At 43.0% G+C, this 24,537-nt stretch overlaps 1 protein-coding gene across 1 annotated transcript in view; it reads left to right on the forward strand.

Annotated features, from left to right (window-relative positions):
* Window positions 1-747: 747 nt before the first annotated feature.
* GMPR (guanosine monophosphate reductase) overlaps window positions 748-24,537 on the forward strand; it is a 40,480-nt gene continuing 16,690 nt past the window's right edge. Inside the window, exons 1-7 of the mRNA XM_085220175.1 lie at window positions 748-1,240; window positions 5,763-5,882; window positions 6,550-6,633; window positions 8,094-8,267; window positions 14,250-14,331; window positions 16,177-16,283; window positions 21,650-21,692. Coding sequence (XP_085076301.1) covers window positions 1,154-1,240; window positions 5,763-5,882; window positions 6,550-6,633; window positions 8,094-8,267; window positions 14,250-14,331; window positions 16,177-16,283; window positions 21,650-21,692 — 697 coding nt within the window. The 5' untranslated portion in view covers window positions 748-1,153. The remainder of the gene's footprint in view (window positions 1,241-5,762; window positions 5,883-6,549; window positions 6,634-8,093; window positions 8,268-14,249; window positions 14,332-16,176; window positions 16,284-21,649; window positions 21,693-24,537) is intronic.

A 24,537-nucleotide genomic window follows, 5' to 3' on the forward strand; every position in this document is an offset into this window, starting at 1 on the left:
GGCTGGGCATCACACTCACTCATACTAAATTACCCAGGACAGCAGGGCAAACAGGTTGTAAAGAGCTTTGCTGGAGGGTGTTGACTGGATGCATGCAACTTGTAGATAAAAAAAAGAACACTGCCTTATCCTGCAGGGTGTGCAAGGAAGGGAAACCAGCAATGACCCTCTCCTGCTTCACTTTCCAGTCACTGGAAACACTCGTGCTTTGCAAAGAAGTCTTAACAATCTTTGTAATTAAATAGACTTTAAGCTCAAAGATCCTACAGTACTTTTGTATCAATCTCTGTACCAGTACATGCAGTCTGGACACAGCACACTTAATTCTGTAGCTATTATTAAAATAAGAAATGCTTGTGTTGAGGCAGCTGCAGGTGGCTGGCTAGCAGCTTGACCGCTCTCCTGTGACCAGCCAGCTGCAAACGTCTCACTTCTAACGCCGAACAGCGCTTTGCTCAGCTGTCACATTTGGAACCAGTTGCCGGGCCACGCTCTGAGGCGCCATCGCCAGAGGATGACTAGCAGGGACCGGGGCACAAGCGCTTGAGGAAGCACCCTGCAAGCCCTGACTTCCATCAACAACTTGCCGGGCAACGGCCGGCCCTCTACGAGCCTGCAAAGTTTGGGGCGGGAAGCGGCGCTCAGCCCTCAGGGCCGGGCGGCGCAAGGAGGTGGCGGTTGGTCGGCGGCCATTGGCCCGCAGCCGTCAGCCCGCCGGCGGGGCGCGGGCAGCGGCAGGGGAGTCCCCAGGGCGGCGGGCTTCCCCACCGGCGCGGGCAGCGCCAGGGCCGCTCGGTCACACGGAGGCGCCATTTCCTCCGCCCTTCCTTTGCCCTTAAACTGCCGTGCCGGCGGCCGTGCTCGCGCCTCGTCCCGCACAGGCAATCTGCGGGCGGGAGCCGCGTCCCCGGCCGTCTTCCCCCGCTACACAAGGAAACAAGGAGGGGGGAGAAGGGGCGGCGGGCTGCGCGGCTGACACCAGCCCGCTCCTAATAAAGCGATGGGGCCCGGCAGCCGCGCCGCGCTCCCCGCGCCCTATAAATAGGCTCCGTGCGCGGCCCGCGGGCTTTGGCCGCCCCAGCTCGGCAGGCGGCGCGGCGCAGCGGAGCGGAGCGCAGCGGGGCCGCCGCTGCCGCCAGGAGATCCCAGCAAGATGCCCCGGGTAGACGCAGACCTCAAGCTGGACTTTAAAGATGTCCTGCTCAGACCTAAACGAAGCAGCCTCAAAAGCAGATCCGAGGTGGGGGCACTCAGCATGCTTTCCCCGCTCAGCCCCTAAGTTCCCCAGCCCTCCGCCCTCCTTCCCCGCTTTATTTTTATCCCCCACTCTAACGTAGCCGTGCCCTCCCCGATCGAAACGCCCTTTGCGAGGGGGGTGGGTGGATGCGGCGCTGCTTTTGGGAGCGGGGGAGTGTGTGGGGGGGTACGGATGGACGGACCGGGGTTCTGCCCCGCTCCTCGGCGGAAAAAAAGGGAAAATAAAAGGGTCGGGGGGCTGCCTGCTGCCGACAGGTGCCGCTGCGGAGAGGGGGGGGAGCAGCACTGTGCGCCGGCTGTGCGCCCCGCCGCCGGGCCCGCTGGGCAGCGATCCGCCGCTGACACACGCACTGAAAGCGAAAAGGCGGCCGTGGCTCAGCCTGCCCCGGGCTGCGAGCCCGTCAGGTGACAACGGGAGCGGTGGGCTCCATTCCTCCTGCGGCCATTGTAACCCCTCCCGTGGCCTGTTTTGCTCCTCCGTTTCCCTTTTGGGCTCGGGGCTGCCGTTAGCGGGGAGATCCCTCTGCTATCCCTCATCCCGGATCAGGGGAGACCCCAGGAAATCCTGTGGGGATTGCCTCCACGGAAAAGATGGCTGCCTCCGGAGGGAAGGTGCCTTCTGGTTCACCTCGCGTAACCCCGAGGCTGAGAAAGGATTTGCTTTGACTGATGAAGGTTTTACGCTGTGCTGGGGGATGGAAAGAGGATTAAGCTTTTCTCCAGGGGAAGCAGAGTTGTGAGAGACTGAGATCAAGGGAGTGAGGTAGAAAGAGAAGCCTGGAAAGGACAGCAGGAGTGGTTGTGTCTGTTAGGGGTGCGTGGATGGGGGCCAGCAGCTGAGTTGGAACGTTCTTGTCACTGTGCAGGTCTAAGATTGGAGGGATCTTCTTGGTAGAAGGGTCACTTCAGGTTAGTCTTTTCTAAATTGCATGGAGTAATGTCCAGGCTGTGTGACTCGTGGTGCATAGTAGCTGCTTATAGGGCCCATAGGCTCCTCACACAGCTCTTAGGCCCCTTCTGGCCCTTTGCTTTCAGCACACACAGCCCCTCTCTAAAAGTCACTGTGCCAGCCTGGCAAACAGGTGGAGCTGTGCTCCAGCGAGTGGCACATCGCTCCTTCAGAGTGCTGTTGGATGTATATTTAGCAGTGTGCAGGCTGTGGATAGAAGGGTTGCTGGGAAGGGAAAATGATAGGGGGAACATGAGCTGATATGGCAGGGTTGTAGCGGGTGGCTATGATGAACTGTTAAAAGCATTTCAGATGAGAAAAAGTGCGTGTCATGTGGGGGGAGGGGGTGGGTCAGTGGAAACTGATGAAGGTTAAGAAATTAGACACCATCACTGAGGCTGTAGCAACAGGAATAAAGTGTCTGTGAGAGCCAGATCTGAAATGGACAGCCACAGTCTGCCTCAAAACAAGAATATAAATAAATAGTGCTGGCAGCAGAACAGAGGTAGCATACTACAGTGCCTCTTACCCAGCAAGCTGCTGCTTTGAAGCTTTTATCAGCAAGGGTTTTGCTTTTTTGGTGTGAATGCCTTAATTTGCACAGGGCTTGCTTTCTGTGCAGTCAGCTCCTTAGCCAATTTGGGCTGTTTGCAGCTCTTCTTGAGGGTCTGCTGTTCTGGTACTTGGTTTTGATTCCATGTGCTGTCTTCATTTTCTATCACTGCTTTCTCTTTGAAAAGATACTAGAAGTTTGAATTCAAACTCAGGGTAAAATTGTTGACAACAAGGACTGGAGTCACAGACTGTAGGAATATAGCATTGTCTGTCAGTGGCTTCTTGGCATTCCCATAACCTGTTACTCTTGCTTTCGCTGGATTTAGCCTCTGCAGAATGTCCCATGTTAAGTGCACTGGACTTGTAATCCTCTAATTTTGAATTTGAATTTGTAAATTTAAATAAGTCCTGGGAGCTTTAACAGAACAACCAAAGCCCCGGTATTTTCACATACCTGAGGTCTAGGTAGGAGTTTTAAAAAAATAAAAATAAAAAATCCATTTAATGATCTATTTTCTTTTTTCCTGAAGGAACATTTATTATTGTTGAAAGATGGTGAGCAGTCCTTGAATCTGAACTTATTTTTTCTTACGCATAGAACAATAAGCTATAAATTAGCTTTTTTCCACTCAGAAAATAGATTTGGGAGCTGTAGACCTCTGAAAGCATCAGCTCGGCAGCATTCAATAAGACAAGGAGGTCAGAAGAGTTACTAGAGGAACTTGATATGCTCGTCTCGAGTACTCAAGAATACTCTTCACAAGACTAGCATACCATGCCAGAGCAGCTATAGAAAATAGCAGCAAGGGTATCAGTGGTAATGCTTGCTTTTCAGATGAGGAAACAAAAAGAAACCTTAGGACTATCCAGTAAGGAGAAGCAGCAACTGTGGTGGATGTGCTAGAACTCCCAAGAAGCGAGCCGTGAAATAAAAAAGGTGAAACTGATAAGTGATTGCTGCTTGTCTCTTGCAAAACAAGATGCAGGAAGCACTGAATGTAGTTAGGAGGTAAAGGTCATGGTTTTTATGTTATGTATAAATAAGCTTTGGAATTTATTGCTATAGAATACCATAGAGACTGAAGATGTGAATATTTTCAATAAAAGTACAGGGCACGCTTTTTGTCCATGAGTGGCTATGTAGTTCAGGGGATTGGAGAGGTTTTTTGTCTTCAGAGGTCTCTAAACACTGTCTTCCTGGGACCTGGGAAGGTAGGCTAAGGAAGGAATCTTAAAACTTGCCTTGATTTTGATGTTCCCTTCCCAAACATTTGGTATTGGCTGTTTGGGGAACTAGAGCACCACATAAATGTGCACAGTCCCCTGCAGCATTTCTCCTTTTCTTGTACTACAAAAGCCTCATTAGTGGAGGCCCTGCAATTATCCTACACAAATGCTGTTGTTACAGTATTATCAACTGAGTGGATAATTTCATGAGATCCTTCTAACTGCTTGGCTAAAGGAAGTCATGTATTAAAAGTTACAGTAGATGAAAGTGAGAATTGTTGACATTAATGGCTTCATGTTTCCTGTGTAGCTTTGCATCTTGCCTCAGACTTTTCTTAAGTTTACTCATCTTAAGTTCATTTGAAGGATACTTTTCCTCTGTACTAGTGTAAGGTTGTAGGGCTGGTACCACTGTCTCTGTAGGACTAGTTATGTGATGCTTTTTTTTTTTTTCCTTTTTCCTTGTTTCTAGTTAATAACTCATAGAAAGTGAATGAAATACATTAAATGTCTTCCTTGTACTATTTCCCCTTGTTAGCTGCAGCAGAAGTTGGTAGAAGAATGCTATGTCAGCAGAGATGGGTGGAGAACCAGGCCTTTCTGATAGTGAATGGGAAGAAGGGCGAGTCTCAGTTAAAATATATCTTAGATTGTCCTCTACAATGACCCTTCACTAGGAGCTTCAGCAAAATGAGAACCTGATCCATGATGTGTCAGTGAGACACAAAGTTGTTTCTCTAAACCAGTGATTAGATAGAAAAAATTAGATATCACTGTATTAATCAGTCAGAAAGTAGCCAGAACTCAGAACACACTGACTATATGACCAATAGTACTGTATTTTTTTTTATATTGCCTGTTTACTGGTTCTGGACTTCAGGCAGGTCACTGGCTGTTCCTGGATTAAGGAAGTGAGGAATAGTGAAAACTATGAAAAAGCCTTCATTTTTCACTGTGTCATTTCAAAAACTAAACTAGTATCTTACTGTTGAGCATGTCTTAGATTTCTTTTCCATTTTGCAAGATGCTAAGCAGACCAGTGGGAGCTAATCAAATTTTAGTATCCCTTTTGTATTAGAACGAAATACCTGATGTTACTGCAATCATCTGAGAATGCTGAGAAGAATTAACTTTGAAGGCAAAGGCTGACACAGTTGTAAGAAATTAACTTAGAAGTTAGCTTGCCTTATGGTTTAATAAACAAAGGTATGAATGTTCATATTGTATAGCCAAGAGTAGTTGGCAGCCATAGCAAAGAGTGAACTTGGTTTTGAATTATTATATTGTCACTTATGTTAAAGAATGGGACAAAGCTATCTATGCTCTGGAGTCAGAGAAATTCCAGCTCTTACTTCTGTGGAGTTAGGATTTCAGCTCTGGTTTCTCAGTCAGCCGCACAAACAGCTGAGGTTACTTCTGTATAAAATCATCCACAGTTGTCACTGTCTTTTCTTTCCCTGTCTGTCTCTTCCAAACACATCCGCATTATGCTTGTTGTTTTTGTTCTTTTAAATATCAACCCTCTTTTTCTTCCACAAGAGTTCTCTAGCACAAAAAACAGTACTTCATATTTGTATTTTCTTTGTCATTTGGAAAGCAGAGGTTGTAATTCATAAATGAAATTAAGTGATGCAATAGTTGAACGAAAGGAGGAAGATCAGAACATTTGAGGAAAATTAAGAAGCATTATTCAAACTTGCTGTCAGGGAAATGGTCACAAAACTCATTAGGATTCAATGGGTTACTGAAAAGAAGGTGTGCTTGTTTGTTGCAGGTTGACCTCACGCGCACTTTCACCTTCCGCAACTCCAAGCAGACGTACACGGGAATTCCCATTATAGTGGCAAACATGGACACTGTGGGAACGTTTGAAATGGCTGTGGTTATGGCTAAAGTAAGTCTTGGTTAATTTATAGAAATTAACGGTTGGGAACTCAGTGAGTAAGGGTAAACAGCCCTTGTTAATTTTTAGCTATGAGTGAGAATGGGGCCGAGGCCCATTAGCAGTAAGGTGTGGTCTTGCTTCAAAGCAGCTGTACTTTTACAACAGCACCGTTGCCTGGAGAGAGACCCAAATTAAGAGTGTTAGTGGGAATGCTTACTGGATGTAGCTCAGCTTCAGGTGGGGGACTTCTAGAGCTTAGTTTTTGATGTGTATGTATGTTCCATTGCAGGAAAAAGAACCTGTTAGCTAAAAAAAGGCTTTGAAAGTGTGGGTTACTGAATAAAACTGCAGCAGTCAGGAGTCTCTAGTTAATTAGCCTCTGGCCTCAAGCCTCACCTTAATCTCTTACATGGATAAGCACAAGCAAAATATTGACCATAACTTTATTAAATGTCAGAAACCTGATCCTGAAAAGTTGTTCAAGTATGCTAAGCTACCTTTGGAGAGCCATCTGGAATTGTCTGGTCCCTTATTCACCTGTTATTCATTGTTATTCTTTCAAGCAAGATGAGTCTATACTTAAAATGGGAATTTCTGATATCCTGTTTGTTATTCCACAGCTGAGGGAAAGATGGTTTAACTTGGACATTAATATAAGTTCTCTTATTTTTGCTAGCATGCAATGTTCACTGCAATTCACAAGCATTATTCTCTGGAAGAATGGAAACTGTTTGCTGCCAATCACCCAGAATGCCTTGAGGTACATTTTCATACTGTAAATTATTATGGTTTATTGCTTTGTTCTGAACTCACATACCTTGAGGTCTCTTGGGAATACTGTTGTGAAGTGAGGTTTTGGGGAATGAAGGTATTTGCTCTTATTTAACACATCTAGGGAAGTGGCTTGTCCTCTTTGACTCTTTGAGTCCGTTTTGCGAGTGCTTATGTTAAGATGCAAAAAGCAAAGAGTATCTATTCCTAGCAAGGAAACAGAAATACCCCGAACAAACAAGAAGGAAGCATCTGGGAATTGATCTGGCTGCTGGCCTTTTGTTCCTGGTGGGAACAGTGATAGAGTTGGGAAGCGAGGAGCCCAAGTTCACAAATGTGAATCGCACTGTGTTAACCAGTAGTGAACTGACCCTGCATGCCCTAGTGCTAGGCAGAGTCTTTGCTGTCAGGTATGCAAACAGACACAGAGCCTGTGGGCTGGAGTGGCCCAGCTGCTGGACTGAAGAAGGGATAAGTTCTGAAAGTTGTCAGTGTATGTATCTTCCATTTACCTCCTTGCACCAGTAGAAGAGTAGGTCTAGTTATCCCCAGTACTCCTCAAAGTTCGGCACAGTTTTGAAATGGTTCTGTATAGAAAAGAATACTGCATAGCTGTATTGTATCCTTACCTTAGAATTATGTTGTATAGACTACTGATTACAGAATTGTCTGAAAGTCAGTCTATCACTGAGATTCATCAAGATTCCTTTTTGCCACCATAGGTTAGCAAGTGATCCTAGGAATATCCCATGCCTGAACACTTTGGAATTTAAATAGTTCTTTGTGGTTCTTAATCACTAGAGCAGGCTCTCTTAGTGATTAAATTCTGACTTGCTCTGTGACCTTGGATCTCTGTAGAGGTTTTTGGGCCAACTGCCATTTGAAACTATTTTTCTGGTGTAGAGAACTTTTACAAAGACAAAGGAGGAAGCAATCTGCTTGTTTTTGATACTAGCAGGCCCTGCTTCAGCGAGGGGGTTGGACTACAGCTTCCAGAGGTCCCTTATAGACTGAACTGTTGTGTGATTCTGAGATCAGGGAAGGGCTTAGTGAACTTAAATCCAAATCCCTCTCTGTGACACTAATTCAAATTTTGCCACTGTTTCCCTGGACATACTCCAAGTTAGAGCTTCTGTGTACGTGTTAATGGAAATGGAGCTGAACATTCATTCCCAAGTGGCTTACCATAGTCAAATATAATCACCTGAACGAAGTGCTCATAGAACAGTAACCTTGCTTTGTTTAAGATCCTGTAAACAAAACAGAGGCAACCTTCCTGGTGTTGCCAGGAAGGCATTTATTTAATATTATATAGCGTGATTTAACCACTTCCCAGAACAGGTTTCCCTTGAAGCCCCCCCAAGACTACGCAATAGAAGATGTGCAAGGAATATTTTCTGCAGTTTTTACAAATTACTGCTCTGTTTTGTTCTCCCTCTGTCTTTCTAGCATGTAGCAGCAAGCTCAGGTAGTGGAAAAGCTGATTTGGATAAATTAACAAGCATTCTAGAGGCCATCCCACATATCAGATACATCTGCTTGGATGTGGCAAACGGCTATTCAGAACATTTTGTGACATTTGTGAAGTCTGTCCGTGCCCTGTTCCCAAATCACACCATTATGGTAAGTCTGTAGAAAGGTTGGAGAATGTGTATGTGAATTCTGTCTGGAGTTTGGCTGGTAGGCATTGAGAGCCCTGTAGTAGCTCCACCAATTTCCGTGTCCTCATTGGAAGAAAAAAAATAGAAAAAGAAGCCTGTCTGAAACATCTTGCTTTCCAGACAAATGTATGTGGACAGATATTCTTCTGAGAATACAGAGGGCAGCTCTATTCATCTCTCAGTTCAGCAAGGTGTTGACTCTGGGCCAAATGATGATGGTTTAATAACATGTTGGCATTGTCAGTCTTCCATTGCTGAAAATATCTGTTCAGTGTGTGCTCTGATATAGCAGTGTGTGATGCTGACGTTTCGGGCTGGGTGGATCCAATTTTTCTACTACTCACATCCTTCTTCCTACACCAAATGCAACCTCTAATGATAAAATAATGATAAATATAGGTTTATTTTGGTGATTCTGTGCTGAGGTTTGCTGCAGGGATGTGCCAACATCTGTGGTCAGTTGAGACTGATAGCCATTTCCAGCTATTAGATCACTAGTTGAACATAGACTAACCCTTGCTTACGAGGAGAACCATGGGTGTCTCGTGTAATTGTGAAGGAGATCATGAGGGAGAAAACAAGTCACTTTTCATGCTTTTTCTGTGATATTCCTGTCCCTTCTCTGAGTCCTGCTGCCATTCTTCCTCTGGTCCTTTTGCACTAAGAGTAAGGTGTTTGCATCAGCAATGGGAATACTTGCAGTGAAGCCATTCTTTGACTTGTTTCTCAAGGCTTTTGATGGAATGAGTCTGAATTTGTTTTCAGAAAAATAGCAGAAATTTTCAAGCAGCAGATTCTTAATGAGGCTACCAAACTTTCTTCACACCACTGCTGCAAAAAGTTCCGTGCTTAGGCAGCACTTTCCCACTTGTTCGTGCCAAGTATAACTGTTTGCATATAAAATAAGTGTGGAGTAAAAGTGATCATAAGTGCACAGTTTGACTTGGTTCAGTAGGGAACTGCATGTTCAAGCAGCTCGCAGAAGACTACGTTCTTTCCTCCAGTGTCAATAGAAAGCAGCATTCTTGCCTGCTTGAACGATGGCAGCACTGGAAAATTGAGGTGATCTGAAATGCCTGGCAGGGTTCTAGGTTACCATCAGCTAATAAATAGGCATCCTTCATCACCTCCCAGCAGACGTGGGAAGCTTTTTGGTATGTCTCTGTTTCTTATGACTTTGAGGAGAACCTTTGAAAGTTTGAAGTGATGGTTGTGGGTTTTTAGAGCTGGCTACTTCATGTTCACAATAGTGAGGGAAGGAAGTGTTTCCTTGTTTTGGAATTAGTAACGCTAGTGTTGTTATTACTCCAGTGTCTTTGGTGTGAAGTGTTGTGGGAGGGAGTTTAAACAATTAAAAACAAAAACAAACAAACCCAAACCTCTTCCATGTCAGTTCTGGTGAGAAAATTGTAATCTCCTCTTCCACCTCCCCGTAGACTGTTGACTTTGCTGGCTGAGAGGGGAACTCAACTGAGATGAATTGCCCAGAAGGCACTGTGTAAGTGCCAAAATTGGGTATCAAGCCCAGATATCAAGTTCAAGGTCCTTATGCCAGTCTCATCCATCTTCCATGTTTGTTCAACTTTTTAGTTCCTTTGCTTCTGTGACTTAAGTTTTTTCTTCCTCTAAGTCTTGATCTGAGATCACAACCCATTTAAAAACAGATACGGGCCCTTTTTTTTTCGCCTTCTCCGACTGGCTCCTCTCTCTGATCGTGGCTTAGTATGACTTAGTATGGCTCGTGTTTTTCATCTCCTGCAACAGGGATAAACTTTCATTCCTAAAAGCATGCTAACAGACTTGGAGTGTTCAAAAACCTTCTGTTTTCCAAAGCTTCCAAAGTCTGTGCAGTCTCCAAAAGTCTCCAGTTCAGCTAGGGAGACACACTTATACCCCATTTCCAAACGAGTTTACTTTACAGTCTGCACAAAAATGGCTGCCTGAAACTGTTCCTGGCTGCAATACTCATCTAGACTGTTTTTGTGGTTCTCTGGAAGACACGTTGTGCTGCTGCCTGGTCTCTGGCTGATTTGATGTTGTACTATGCCTGCAGTATGCTCTCTGCTGTCGTGGCTTTACAAACAAAAGAGTTAGCAGTTAAATACAAGATACAAAAGTAAAGGGGCTTTCTCATAGCTGAAAGTGATCTCCAGGACCTTGCAGGCTGTCTTGTTTGCTTTCCTCAGCATGATCATTCATTCCACAGTCAGCTGCAGTGCAGTACAAAACAATAATCCAATCCCAGGTCTCAGGGAATATGTGCTCCCAGGGGCTGTGTAATGGGTTCAACTCTGAGACTGAAATGTGATGTGCAAGGCAACTGTGATTAACATAGTACTCTCAGGGGCCAATACTCCAGTATAGAAGAAGGATGTTTCTTGTGTAAGTGCTCTTCAAGAGCATGTTTTTCCTTTTCTGCATACTTGCTTTTATAATTACATTACCTTATTTTTTTTCTGCCCTGGCCTTTTATACTGTATTACAAATATCAGTTTATCCATGAAAGACAAATGATAGGGAACACAGGTGGGGACAAAAAAGGACTGCATGAATTGCCTTGAATTAGATTAGACTGAGGATGGAGGAAAAAGCAGAGCTCCTGAGAGCCGTGGCTCTACTTCCCAGAATCGAGAATAATAGTGCAGGGGGGTGTTAAGCTGTAGCCTGGCATGACATTTTTGGGTTGTGCATCACATTGATGTCTAAAGCAAAATTTCAGTTGACATAAATGATGGAGGGACAGAACCTTTATAGCATTAAGTGTAGTTGATATTTATTAGTGTAATTGCTGTTGTTAGGGTTCTTCCATTTTACTGGAGGCCTCTTTAACAAGCTAAAATATCAGTGCCAGCAAGCTTTCCCAAATATTTATTCTGAATTTTTCCATTGTGTAGTTTTCTCTGTTTGTTATACAGAAAAAGCCATCATGAAAGGAGCAGAGAGTGTAGCAAAAAGGAAAGGGCTGAGGCAGGTTTGTGCTTGCAGAAGGAGAAGCCCTCGCAAGATTTGGGCCAGAGAAGGCAGTCAGAGCTGCAAAACCAGAAGCAAAGGGAAACAGATGGGGCCAGAAACCATTATTCCCTTTGGAGACAGTGAAAGCACTTATCATGGCCTCAGGGGCATCAGAGTTCAGTTGTAAGAAACCATGTCTGTGCCTCCCAGTTTCTCTCTGCAACAAGCAGCAGAGTCAGTTTAGTTACGGTGTTTCCACATGGGCTGGAGTGCCAAAGCTGAGGCCAGCTGGAATCCCAGGTCAGAGGCATGATGCTGCCAAGGCTGTCTTGGATTAGTCACCATATTGAGCACAAACACCCACCTGATGTGGGTCAGCCTAGCAAAGGGCATCATCCCTATCTTACTGTAAAGCACCCCTTACTTTGGTGGGTGGGAAGTGTCCTTTGGCAGTGTTCTGAGAGTGTGGAAGCACAGACTGTGCGTTTTCCTCTAGGATACAAGAAGAAAGTTTGAGAACTGTTGTCACAGACTTTTCTCCCCAGCTTGATCCATTGCCATTTGTCAGCAGCTTTCAATCAGTGCAGCAGTGTTCCTGTCTTAGTCAGTGTGAGTCGATATTTATAGCAGGCTTTTATGAGGCACAGTATCAAATGCCTGACTGAGATTCAGAGACACTACCCTACTGTGTTCACTAATTTTATATCTCTGTCAGAGAAGCTGTAACCTTTATAATCCTATTAGGTGAAATCTTGATCCCACTACAGTCAGTAGTGAAACTCCTTTTGACTTTTGTGAGGTCAGGACTTCCCTCAGGTTTGACCCACACTTCGGTCATCACAGGTAGTGTTGGAATGAGCCAGGGTGACACTCACTGAAACCTCACACTTAAGGATGGTACAGCTGACTGTCATCCTGAGCACATAAGGCCAGACCCACAGCCAGAGTAATTTGCTACAGCTCCTAATAACTGACCACATTGAAAGCGTGCTGGTTAGCCTGAGCTGCAGGGACTTGCAGTTGTTACTGATGCTATTATTTTATTGCCTGAAGTAGCAAAGTTAGATTAGTGGTGAAGTGATTACTAGGGTGTATCTTTTTCAAGAAAGTAAGTTCTACAGCAGATGAGTACTGCATTAGTATGTTGAGCACTGTTTTTGCTAACACAGTACATCCACCAATTATGTTTCCTGACTGCTTTCCCAAGCACACTACTTCTTCATACAAGTTCCAATTACTTTGCTTACTTTACATTCTTAGTTAATTTTAAAGGAGGTTTGTCTCTTTAGTCTCGGTCTTTTGACATTCATATTATCCGTCCTGTTTTTGTTGTTTTTTTCCACTTCAAGTGATCTGTTTTTATCTTGGTGATGGGCTTTCAAAAGCCCTTTTACCTCTACTCAGCTGTCATGCTGGCATAAAACAGCCATTGGTTTCAGTGGAAGCAGAGGTCAGCTGGATGTAAGGCCACAGCTTTCCTTGCTCTTCAGCTGTGATAGTACAGTTCTTTCACATGCAGATAGTTGTATCTCTGACAGTGGTTTTTGTCCTCTTAGAGGTCTGAAAAGAGAAGCAAGCCTGTCATCAGTAGGCTGAAGTCTGCTATGTAGAGCTTCACATCTTCCCTGAAAAGTTGTTGAGGATCTGCAGATTCAGAAATACTGAAACACACTGGTGTGTGCACATGCATTCCAGGAAAAAAAACCCGCATGTTGGAGACATAAGTGCTTTTCCCTGTTAGGATGAACATTTTGAATCAACGTATGCAGTTACAACATTCTCTAGCAGTAATTTTGCATTAAACGTCTGGTTAACGTTTCTGAAGAGACAGCTTGACAACCTGCCATGCGCTGCTAATAGGAAGACACTGCTGTTCAACTTAAATACAGATTTGATCCTAAATCTCACTGAGCCACTGGCTTTAATATGTGTTTGCTCCTGTTGACAAATCTGTCGCATGTGCTTCAGTATTTCACCAAGTCATAACGTGCTTCACAGATAATCATCTGCTTTCCCAAAGTAGACTGCTTCCCAAATGCAAGCAGCATGCTCTCTGTCACCTCACCTTGGATTGTGTAATGCTTACTATAACAAATTGCCACTGAGCAGAAAGAAAGCAACACTTAGCTGGAAATGCTGTACTTACAAATTCTCAGTTTCCCAACGATTCTCTTTTATTATTTCTATTCTTTTTTTTAAATCAGTATCATGCTGTCTTGAGAAAAGTTAAGTAGTCCTGTGTCATACACCACAAATTGCTGCCTAAATTTATCATTGTTTTTTTCAAGTGCCTCAGATCGTGACTTGCCAGCTGTTTCAGGTCAGTGAAAGTGGGGAGTAAAATTCATTAAAAAGAAATAAATGATGAATTAGAAGCCAAAAAACAATAACAGGAGAATAGGCCTTGCCTGATGTTTTCTGAGCAGCTCATGTTAACTTCCACAGATGTTTTGTTTCAATAAAAATAAAGCAAATATTAAGTGTTTCAGGTTTTGCTTTCTGCTCTGCTTATATCAGCACTACTACAAACACTTGCTAAGTCCTGAAAAATTGTTACATAAGAGGTTTTCTCTAGGTCTTAAATTCAATCTTAACAAATGAATTGCCCATCTCAGTACAAGCTTAAAGTGGATGATGTGGGCAACTGGAATCATGTTTAATGTAAGTTTGTTATATACAGTTTTTGCTCGTTAGGAACATGCTGTAGACATTTCACAAAGCTGGGATCCAAAGCAGACTTGGTTTTGAAACATATCTCTTGCAATGTGAGCTTACTGGACCAATCATGACAGTGATTAGAGTCTAGATTGTACCTGTATAATCTCTTTAATTTTAGTGGCATGTGCAGTGAAGAATATGGTGAGCTATATTCTCTCTGACTATGTAGCTCAACTAGTAAAAGATCTGGATAAAACTCTACATTACCACAATTAGTCTTTGCTGCACTAGTCTTAAAATTGCCTGTATATGTGATATTGTTCCTTCTGTCTAGGCAGGCAACGTGGTGACAGGAGAGATGGTAGAAGAACTTCTTCTTTCTGGAGCAGACATTATTAAAGTGGGTATCGGACCAGGTAAGTCGAATCCAGTCAAATAAAGGTGGTTTATGGTAACACTGGTGGCTTAGTTGTCCAGATGGAACTAGTGTGTAATGCTGCAGCCAGCTGTCTGCTTGTCAGAATTCCTAGACCACTTAAGACAGTAAAGTAACAGTGCCCTTGCTCCATAGTATGTTTAAGAAATACACGGGCAGAATGCTAGTGTAATGCACCACAAAATCTTGGATGTTGTGTTTCCAGGAAATGTAGATACCTGTAGTTAGAAGCACCAAGTTGCCTGAGTTGCTGATATAATCAGTGGCATTTTATGTCATATTTTTTTCTTTTCCTTCTTTGCGTGTTCATTTGTGTGTTCCTTCACTTTGCCATTTCTTTCACAGACTACAGCTGGGGTCAACGTGTAGGGGCTCCATTTAAACTGGCTAGCAAGTACCACTGGCAGTATAGCTGTGATCAGCCAGTGCAGTGCAGGAGGGTTCTTTATATTGCCAAATGATATGGCCCTTGAATGGGTGAACTAAGTATAAGAAATGATGCAACAAAGGTTGCAGTTTTTCCATGGGAGGCCATCAAAGAACAGTAAGTACTGCAAAATAGTTGGAGAGTAAGCAACAGAGATGTTGCAGTGCATTGTCACAGGAAAGTTCAGATATAAAAGATGTAGTAGTGTGGTTTGTAGCTTCAAAGTAGAAACAGATAGGACTAAATGTGTAAGCCTCCCTGGATAGCTGCCAGCACAGAGCTTTACAAGTTAACCAGCCAATGACACAGGTAACAGATGTTCCTCACAGAAGGACACCTTTTGAGGTCTCTCCTAGACAGTGCTTCACTTTGTGGATTATGGCAGTGATTGATTATAAAGCATTGGGCACATAAGTATATGCTTTCTCTGTGGAGATGATCTTAAAATCATTTTTTCCTACTTTGCAGAAATACTTTTGAGTGTTTACACCTTGTCAGTTCTCAGCAAGATCATTGGAAACTTTTGCTTTACTGACAGTTTTGAATGTACCTGTATGTCAGTTGGGTAAAGAGATTAACTGCAGTTGGGTGAAGAAATTTCACTGCATTTGGTTTAGGATCTGTTTTCTTGTTATCATGCAGACCTTTATGGCCTGTATTCTAAATGGTAAGGCATGGACTATCAAAAAGCAATCCTCTTTTTGACAATTTCTCTTGAAAAGCAGAGAAGGTATTTCAAAAGATCTATAGCCATGTTATCATGTTCAAGCTGTAATTGGAGTATTTATATAAATGCCTATAGCTTTAAAAATATGTATACACCTTTATATATATATTATATATATATATATATACATTCACACACGTACCATGTATGTATACACACACCCCACATATTTTCTGTGATAATTTTATTTTTTTAAATTCATGTAGAAATAGATAAATAGAAATATTTATTGGAAGAAATATTCAGATACTAAAAGCTGATGCTGAGCCTCACTGAAGCTGAGACTCTCTGGTTCCTTTGTCCCTTTTCCCTTCAGGTACCTTGGTCAGATTACTTTCCCATTAGGCATTGAATCCCTCAGCAGGAAGCATTATGGATGAGACCTAAACTGGGAACTGGGGACCTGGAGAAGAATGGGAAGTGTTAGTCACTTTAATTACAGCTGCCATGAAGTAGTCTGATAGCATTTCAAAATTAGATTTCGTATGTCTTCCTTTTATCCATGAGAATAACGTTTACAATAGAGACTTCATGAGAAAGAATACAGATAGAAACACATTTTTTTCCACTGTTAAAAGAAAGCAGTCTTGCAGGTGTTTTCCAACCTTGGTGGTTCTTTTCTGTCAACCTAACTAACTGCCTGTGTTTTTTCCTCTCATCTTCTTGTCTAGGTTCTGTGTGTACCACTCGGATTAAGACAGGGGTGGGCTATCCACAGCTAAGTGCTGTTATTGAGTGTGCAGACTCAGCACATGGCTTGAAAGGACATATCATCTCTGTAAGTAAATATCATCTGCTCTCAGATTCCCACTGTGCAAACCACTGTGGAATGGGAGAATCAAACAGTCCAGTACCTTGCATGTTAAAGGCTATCTTTTTGTCATTTCCAGTTGACCCCTATACTAGCTGCTAGGTAGTGAAGATTTAAAGGAACCAATTTGCTTTAATGGTTAAAAAGACTTGGGCATCTCATTCCTGGTTGTAATTTTGGAAACCTGCTGCTTGTTCCCTGAATTGAGATGTTGAGTTGAGTATGTTGTTACACAAACAGAATAAGAAGCTTGATAATTCTCATATTGAAGCAAAACAGTACTTCCTACAAGAGATTTCTGAAAAATGAGTGAAATGTAAATAGGGCCTTCCTGAGAGAGTAGGACTAAGTGACAGACAGGCAGCAGGAGGGGAGTACAAGATAAAATGATACATCTGTGTATGCCTTGGTAGCTGGATGGATTCAGATAGCATCCTCACAGAGCTCTTTGTGCAGAAACAGCAGCATTTCACAGACGGGTGTGGATGAGCACAGTTGCTTGTTTGCTACTGATGCTCTGGGGAAATGCTGAGCCTGCAGAGAAAAAAGAGGATACGTATGCACTGCCTCTAATGGCAGCTTCCGGTCTACCAGCAAGATCAGACTCACCTCTCATGGAAATCTATAAGCATGGTCTCAGATTGAGCTAGACTGGAGCCTGCAGTACCCAAAGGTCCTGTATGCTTAGGCATGCCTAGCCAGTCAGTGTGTCCCTGACTGCCAGGCTTGCAGAGATTCTGCAGCTGTCTGTTAGGCAGCTGATAATCAGGCATCAGGGCTATGCAGCATTCTGTGCTCACAGGTACCCCTACAGTCAACAGTCTCCCTCTGTGGCTGTAGGAGAGACCAGATGTTGAGTTTAGAGCTGCTGCCATGTGAAATCACTGGAAGGCCCAGTTTTGTTTGATTGGGTTGTGACTAGTATCCTTGTGAGGAAATGTCTGTATTTCTGAGGAAGGAGAGTAGGGGAGAGGAGAAGAAGCTGTGGTTAGGCAGAGGGCCTCACTGTACTTGGAGCTGTGGGTATAGTGGTGTAAGTAAACAAGTACAGGGTACAGTCATATCTCTCTTCTCTTCAATGTTAATGCATGTACATTCACTCCTCTCTCTGACTACCTTATCTGATTTTGCGGGGAAAAAAAGAGAAAAGCATTCTGTGATTTTATGACTTGGGCAGTATTACAAGTGTTTATGCCTGTAGCAGACAGCTGAATATGTATGCAACAGAGCATGAAAGACTGGCTCATTACAACGAAGGTTGGATAACTGTGTATGTTGTCCTACTAGTGGTGTTCAGAAATCCATCCTGGTTTTGCAATAAGCATTTTCTGCTAACAGCTCTCAGAAGACTGTCACTTTTATGCTTTTCCAAGAAAACTTGGATTGTGTATCAGATGGTTGTGTGCAGTTTGTTATTTCTTGCTTTGCAGATGGATCAGTTCCTGACCTGCTTAGATCATGTAGGTTTCAGTGAGCCTACATACCCCTCTAGCCGTTATCCCATAACAAGGGTGTCCAACATCTCTGCACCTCAAGTCTCTCATTCAAGCTAGTGAGACTAGAGCAAGGGTTGAAGGTACTATGCTTTAATTATGCAGTGTGCAGGTAGACACTGATGTGTTTATTGGAAAGACTGGCCTGCATGGTTATTGGACCTCTGGGAAGACTGGTCAAGAAGAGAGGTACCCTTCCGAAAGGAGACACCAAATGGGAGCAAATCTAAGTACATAACTGGGGCTAGACACAAGAAGTAAACTTGGCATTCCTCAAAATGTCTTGTTACTGCCATTTTGTAGATTAGGGAAGGGGCATACCTTGCCTCAGTCAAAAGAGACCTCTACAGGCAGAGTCTTACCATGGCCATCTACAGCAATTAGGCAGGAGAAAATATGCCCAGCTAGTTTTTGTTACGTTGATACCAAAGTGGCAGCAAGGATGTATGGGATTCAAAGCCTACCAGCAGTCTTTGTGTGGATTATACCTGCTGTTGTGGTGTGGGTGTGTCCATTGGGGTGACTTATTGCATTTTCTTCCCTTGTGTCCATCACCTTCATCAAATTGAGTCTCTGTAATGTAACATGTAAAGGGAAGTCCTACTCACAGAATAAGACAGCAACAATGCTGAGCATGGTATGGAATCTCTGAGGAACACAACATACTTCAAACGCATTCTCTAGCAAGTCTGCTAGGATGGCAGCACAAACTGGGATTTCAAACATTTTGAATTACTGGAGTGATCATGTATGACTTTTGGAGCTGATATGTCGATAAAGAGGGTGACAATTTTTAGGCAGACATATTACTTTACAGTCACACACGCACAGAAGGGGGATATGAAATTGTACCAGTTACGTTCCTCATGCTGAGTTATCTTTAAGACTCAGAGCTCACCTCAGAAATGAATCTTTCATGGCTTGCTGAAAGAGGAAACTCTGCCTAAGATACAGGTGTTGTTTCTATCCTGCACTATTTGTCTGGGAGCCAATAGTCTCACTTTTCATTGGCTTTGATAAAGCACAGCAGTGAGTTACAGTGGAGAGACCATTTAGCAGAAAAGCTCCTTCAGAAACACCCTACTCAACATAAAGTTTCTTTTTCTTTTAGGTCAGTGAGCTGCTCTGCTGGATAGAGAGGCAGTCGTGTTTTAGTAACACATGCAGCAAATGTGGGAATGCAAAACGGCCTTATATGTGTGCTCTCTCATCTCATCATTTGATTGATACCCCTTTTTTTCTTTACTCTGCCTGGGTAATAGATCATAGATATTCAAGGAAAAGGATGACTTAGGGCTTCTTCGTCTAGCTACTGCCATCCCTTTTCTTCCTCCACACAGAACACTTTCCATACAGAAATATGCCCAGCATGTGTAGCTCAGAATAAAGCGCCATATGTATTGTTTCTACTGCTGTATATACCACATACTTTATATATCTTCTGCATAATAAATAGCTGCCTTCTGAAACTGTAGGAATAACTAATTATACTGTTTATTGTAAAGGTTGCTTGAAGCATACAAGTCATAGTTATACTTCTGTTGTAAGCTGGATATAATATTCAACCAGTTCTTGCTGTTTTTTCATCTTGTGTTTCTCCCCAGGCTAAATTTTGTTGTTGTAAATGGTCTGTCTATTTTGAGAACAAGACTGGGAAAAACAAAATAATTTTAGCCATGATAAAATAATTCCACTGACTCGAAAGCTGTCTTCTCCTTTGCTTCAGCTTAGCACCTAGTTGTTTCAGAGGCATGCCCCTGGAAACCCTTTCCAGTAAGCCTGCTTCAGTTTAATGCCAGTTCACAATTTGCAGGGGGATTTGTACAGTTAAATTTCCCCAGGGCTGTGAGATAGAGGCTGTCTGCACCAAGCCCCACGACTGCAGCCCAGCAGTTCTACAAGTCATTCTAAGTTAAAATCCAGGCTCTTGCTGGAACTAGCTGAACTGCAAGGGGAAAATTCCCAGACTGAATGCAGCAGAAGCACCATCTCATTTTCTAAACAGAGCACTTGATTTTACACATGTAGTGAAATATTTTAATGCATATAGCTTTATTATGGCATCTTCCAGCATAACTGCTTAGTATATCTTCTTTTTGTTTTCCTTTCTTTGAAACATTGTCATTTAATTTACCTGCTTATGTGAAGTGGAGACATTACAGATAAAGGAGTGCTGTGAATCATCATCATTTGTTCCTTTTATCTTAAATGGTAACGTGAGCTTTTGGGATAGTTACTTAGTCTGCTCAGTGTTTTGTACCTTGATGATTTTTTTGAAGCAAATGATTAATGTTGACACAGTAAGACCCTCTATCCTTATGAAAGCATAAAGCCTCCATCACTGCCACTACTGAGTTAATTATGGAAGTCAGACACGGAGCCACACAACAAGAACAGACAGAAACCCATCGACTAGAGAGCAGCCGCTCTCAGTTAGAATCAGGCAAATTCCACTATTCTTTGAAGATTATTAGACCCTTCTTTCTACCTCTGCTGTTCCTCCCCTGACACATGCATGCATGCATACACTCTCACCCTCCTCCAGGCTCTGACAGAGAGAGAATTGCACAAGCGCAGCCCTTAACAGGAGAGAGAGAGATTCAGCTGTCAACCCAGCACTCATTTCTGGAGCTGACAGCAAGAGTGTCTAGCTCAACGAAAAGCATAATGTGCTAGAGGTTATCAGCAAATGGAATAAAAGCCTTTAAACTTCTTGCCAGGCACTGTTTCCAGTGAGATGCTTTTTGAAAAGCCACTCATGTTTGGATCCACCTGCTCAGTTTGTGTTTGAATCCTGTTCTGTGCAGAGAGGGGTTCTAACACTCAGCCCCACTGCCAGCTACCTGTGAAAGCTGGCTCTAAAATGGCTGCTGGTAGGGGCTTCTAGCTGTGCTCAGCCACAGGTCATACACAGGCACATATTTCTAGCAACAGGGAGGTGAAACAAAATGAAGTAACCATACAGTCTGGGGGTTAAACTCAAAAGCAGGAAGCCTGTCAGCAGTCTGCAGAGGACCCCGATCTTCAAAGAAATGGGGAGCTTTCCTGTTACGATGACTTTGTAGGGTTGAAGGATCTTTCATCTGATGTTCAGACCTTTATGAAACCTAAAAAGCCATAACGTGAGCTCTGCTGTGTGCCTTCCTTTTTAACAGCCCTATCACACATAAATGACTCTCCTCCCTCAACCAAAATGCCCTCATCAGTCACTTTGCTCTGAAACTGAAACACAAATTTCTAAAATGCTAACGAACTGAAAGTGCTGTTGTTTCTTTACCTCACCGGAAGCAAACAGTGAGGAGTAGGATGAGAGATTAATTTTCACTTACCAAAGATCAGATTACCCAATTTGCTTAAAGATTATCAGATCAAAATCCAACATATCTGATGGTATGTTTCCTTATTCCTCCTACTGTGACCTTTTAATTTATTGTAAACTGCTGAAAAAGTTATTTTAAATGTCTTTGCTGGTTTATAGTAGGGGTTTGTGGTACCTCTGCATCATACAGCCTTTAATTAAAATGGCAGGGAATGATTCAGATCATAAGAAGAGTTTATTGTTTTCCAGTTTCTGAGATTTAGGAAATGTCAGTCAGGAATTTACATCGCTGCTGTTACCAGTGCTATTATTGTTACACCATACTGGTAGAGTAAATGAGATTAATGTATAAAAGCAATAGAAAGGATAATATGGATTCCCTAGAAACTCAGCCAAGTTGTTATACCACTGATATACCAGTGATGCAGTCAGCTCCTGCTGAGCTTTTCCTGCAGAGAGGCCATTTGGCTGCAAATCACAGGGTGCTGATGTTTACCGGGTCCCTTCTTTTCTTTATGCAGGATGGAGGATGCAGCTGCCCAGGAGATGTCGCCAAAGCGTTTGGTAAGGACAATATGCAGGGCCACATGTTGCACCCTGCATAACTCCAGCATGGCCAGCAGTGGTGCAGGAGTCAATTTGACCCCGTGTGCGTAATCAGTAGTAGGTTACGTTTGTCCCTGTGGGTGACTGCAGTGAAATTAATACACTAGACATGAATTTGCTCTTTGGACTGGACAGTCAAAATTCTACGGAGGAAAAGTATACAGTGGTCAAAGTCCTATTTAGAAACTATCTGCCAGATATGCATAGGATACAGCCACTGGGATAGTAATACAAAGAAAGCTGATAAGGGTTTCTTCTGAGTAGGGTTCAAAGATGACTGTAACACTGGCTGACCTGAGCTCTGGATGGATGAAGAGATGGTGAAATATGTGTTGGAGAGAAGAACAAAGAAAAAAGCAGGGCAGATTCCCAGAGATGTTCTTGGGATCTTCACTTGAAGAGATGAGATTTTATTTATAATGTATCCCCTAAAGCTGAGCAGATGTCTAAAATATCTAAGTTAATAATTAACAGGTTTTGCTCTCATGCCAAGAGCTTCAGTAAATCGCACCAGCTTTTGCTGACAGAATAGAGAATTTAGCCTGTGATTGTTTTCTGTTGAGAAAGTTACATCACTGTGGAGGGTCGAGGTTAGGATTGTCTCTTAGCCATAACATTTTTGCTGCTCTATGTGTGAACAAAGCACTAAAAGGATCCTGGGCTTACAGGACACTTAAAGACAGTTCTCTGAATATCAGGCCCTTTGGAAATGTCACAATAGGGTAATGCCCAGAATATAGTAGACAGCATAGTCTCATTGAGATTTCAGGGTGATACAAAACTAGAGACAGCATGTTGTGATACAACACATCTGCTCAGCAGGAAGCTTTGGAAGTATGGAAAGCACAGTCAGGCCTAAACTGAGATTACAGACCTTCCAAGAAAAAAAGCTGAACCTCCTGGAAATTTTGAAACTGAAATCAGTCTTCTAAGTTTGCCAACAGCTCCTGGTTTTAGACAGTTGATATGACAAGACATAATTAGAGAATTTTAAGCTCAGCCCTGGAGTGAATGTACCACCAAGGAATCTGCTCTGTCATAGGATTTCACAGGACCTTTGCGTTACCCGATCGGTGATGTGATGTGAAGAAAGATACTTTCAGCTGAGTGATTCTGACACAGCTGAACAGCAGCATCCACTCTCTCTGACAACAAGATTTTGTTAAAAAAAAAACAAAACACCCAACTTCTCCTCAGCTCAGATTAGCTGCCTATGACAGACATCATGCAGCCCGCAGTGAAAGCTTTGTTCTCTCTGACTTTGTCTGGCTCCTCAGCTGTTCCCAGATCTTGCTTACGTTGTCTTTGGGGCATTGTGAACCTGCACTGCAATCTCACTGCATTCTGTGCAGCTTGCACAGAAACCTGGCCCTGAAAAAGTCTTTCTTCACAAGAGCATTTCCAGAAGTTAGAACAACAGGGAGCAACTTCAAATATTTTCCCTTGTAGTAGACTTGCTAGCAAGTCTGAAGGGTCCCTTTAACCTCGTTGGGCTGTACTGAAGAGAAGCTTGCTTGAAACCTACGAGGGGGCAAACTTGCTGTTTATTGTGAGGTGCTGGGATTCACAGTGGGATGTCTGAAAGATACCACAGATTGTTCCTGGAGAGGAGGAGCATTAGAAACCTAAGATGACACAGACAAAAGCTGTACTCTGATGGTAGGCCAGGCCAATCAGTCTGACCTGTGTCACAGGGATTAGAACTGATAATCCTGGGGCAAAGATTTACCATGTCTGGTTACGTATAATTGAGGCAGTCAGTCAGTGGACATCTGACTAGCTGGCGCTAGGTGTGCTTTTTTTAAAGGTGGGTGCCAAAATAAGGGTCTGGAGATGGAGGCCTAGATGAAGTGTAGAGACCCTAAGAGGACTTTTTGTTAACTGTGTTGTCAATTATACTGTCTTTTTTTGCTGGGTTATTGTAAAGTCTTTGTGAAAGGGATGTAGAGCAGTGCAGCCATTTGGATCATTTAAAGTATGAGAAAGTCCCAGATGTGACAAGTAGCACTGAAAATTAGAAGAGGTGAGTTCATGGCAGGAGAAAGGTTTGAGTGGATTGATTGCAACTGAGGTATTGTGGGGGAAAATAAACAAAAAACAATGGCATGAAAATGCTGAGAAGCTTTACAAGTAAAAGGTTACACCACTACTGGTGACAGGAATCAAGGGTAGACTTGGCATTTGGACAAAAGAAAAGCAAGGTAAAAGCCTAGTACAAAAGGGAAGGAGCAGAGAAACACTAAAGGGAAAAAAATGCAGGGGACAGATGCTTTGGGAAAGACTGTTGGAATTCTGGAATTGCTGAATGGAAACTGTTTATGGATTTGGGAAACTGAAGATGACACTGCCATCTGAGTATTGGAAATGATAATGGAAAATGGTTGATCAGGGAGAAGAGATTTGGAAAGCATGAAAAAACGTTGTCTCTAAAATGGTTCGCATAACTGCACCCTTGGAAGGGCTGATAACATGAATACATTTCTCGGAATGCCCCAGGGAGGCACTACTGTCCCTGTTTTTATAGATGAAAAGTCAAAGCACAGAAATACTAAGTTCAGTCGCCTGAGGTCACGTATTTTTTTGTGAAACAACCAGGAACAGAATGTGCCTTTTGAATCCTCTGCCAGCATCTTAAATGCAATATTTCTGTTCCTTACAGCAGTGGTGAGAAAGGATATGTGAGCAGAGAGTGAAAAGGAAGGAAAAATCAGATGGCAGAGTCAACTGGGAACTTACACTGGTTCCAAAATATACCTGACAGATCGTGCTGGCTTTTATTCTTGTTTTCAAAAGCTGTGTCTGT

Source organism: Meleagris gallopavo, chromosome 3 (assembly GCF_905368555.1).
Source record: "Meleagris gallopavo chromosome 3, MGAL_WU_HG_1.1, whole genome shotgun sequence".
Classification (NCBI taxonomy): Eukaryota; Metazoa; Chordata; class Aves; order Galliformes; family Phasianidae; genus Meleagris; species Meleagris gallopavo.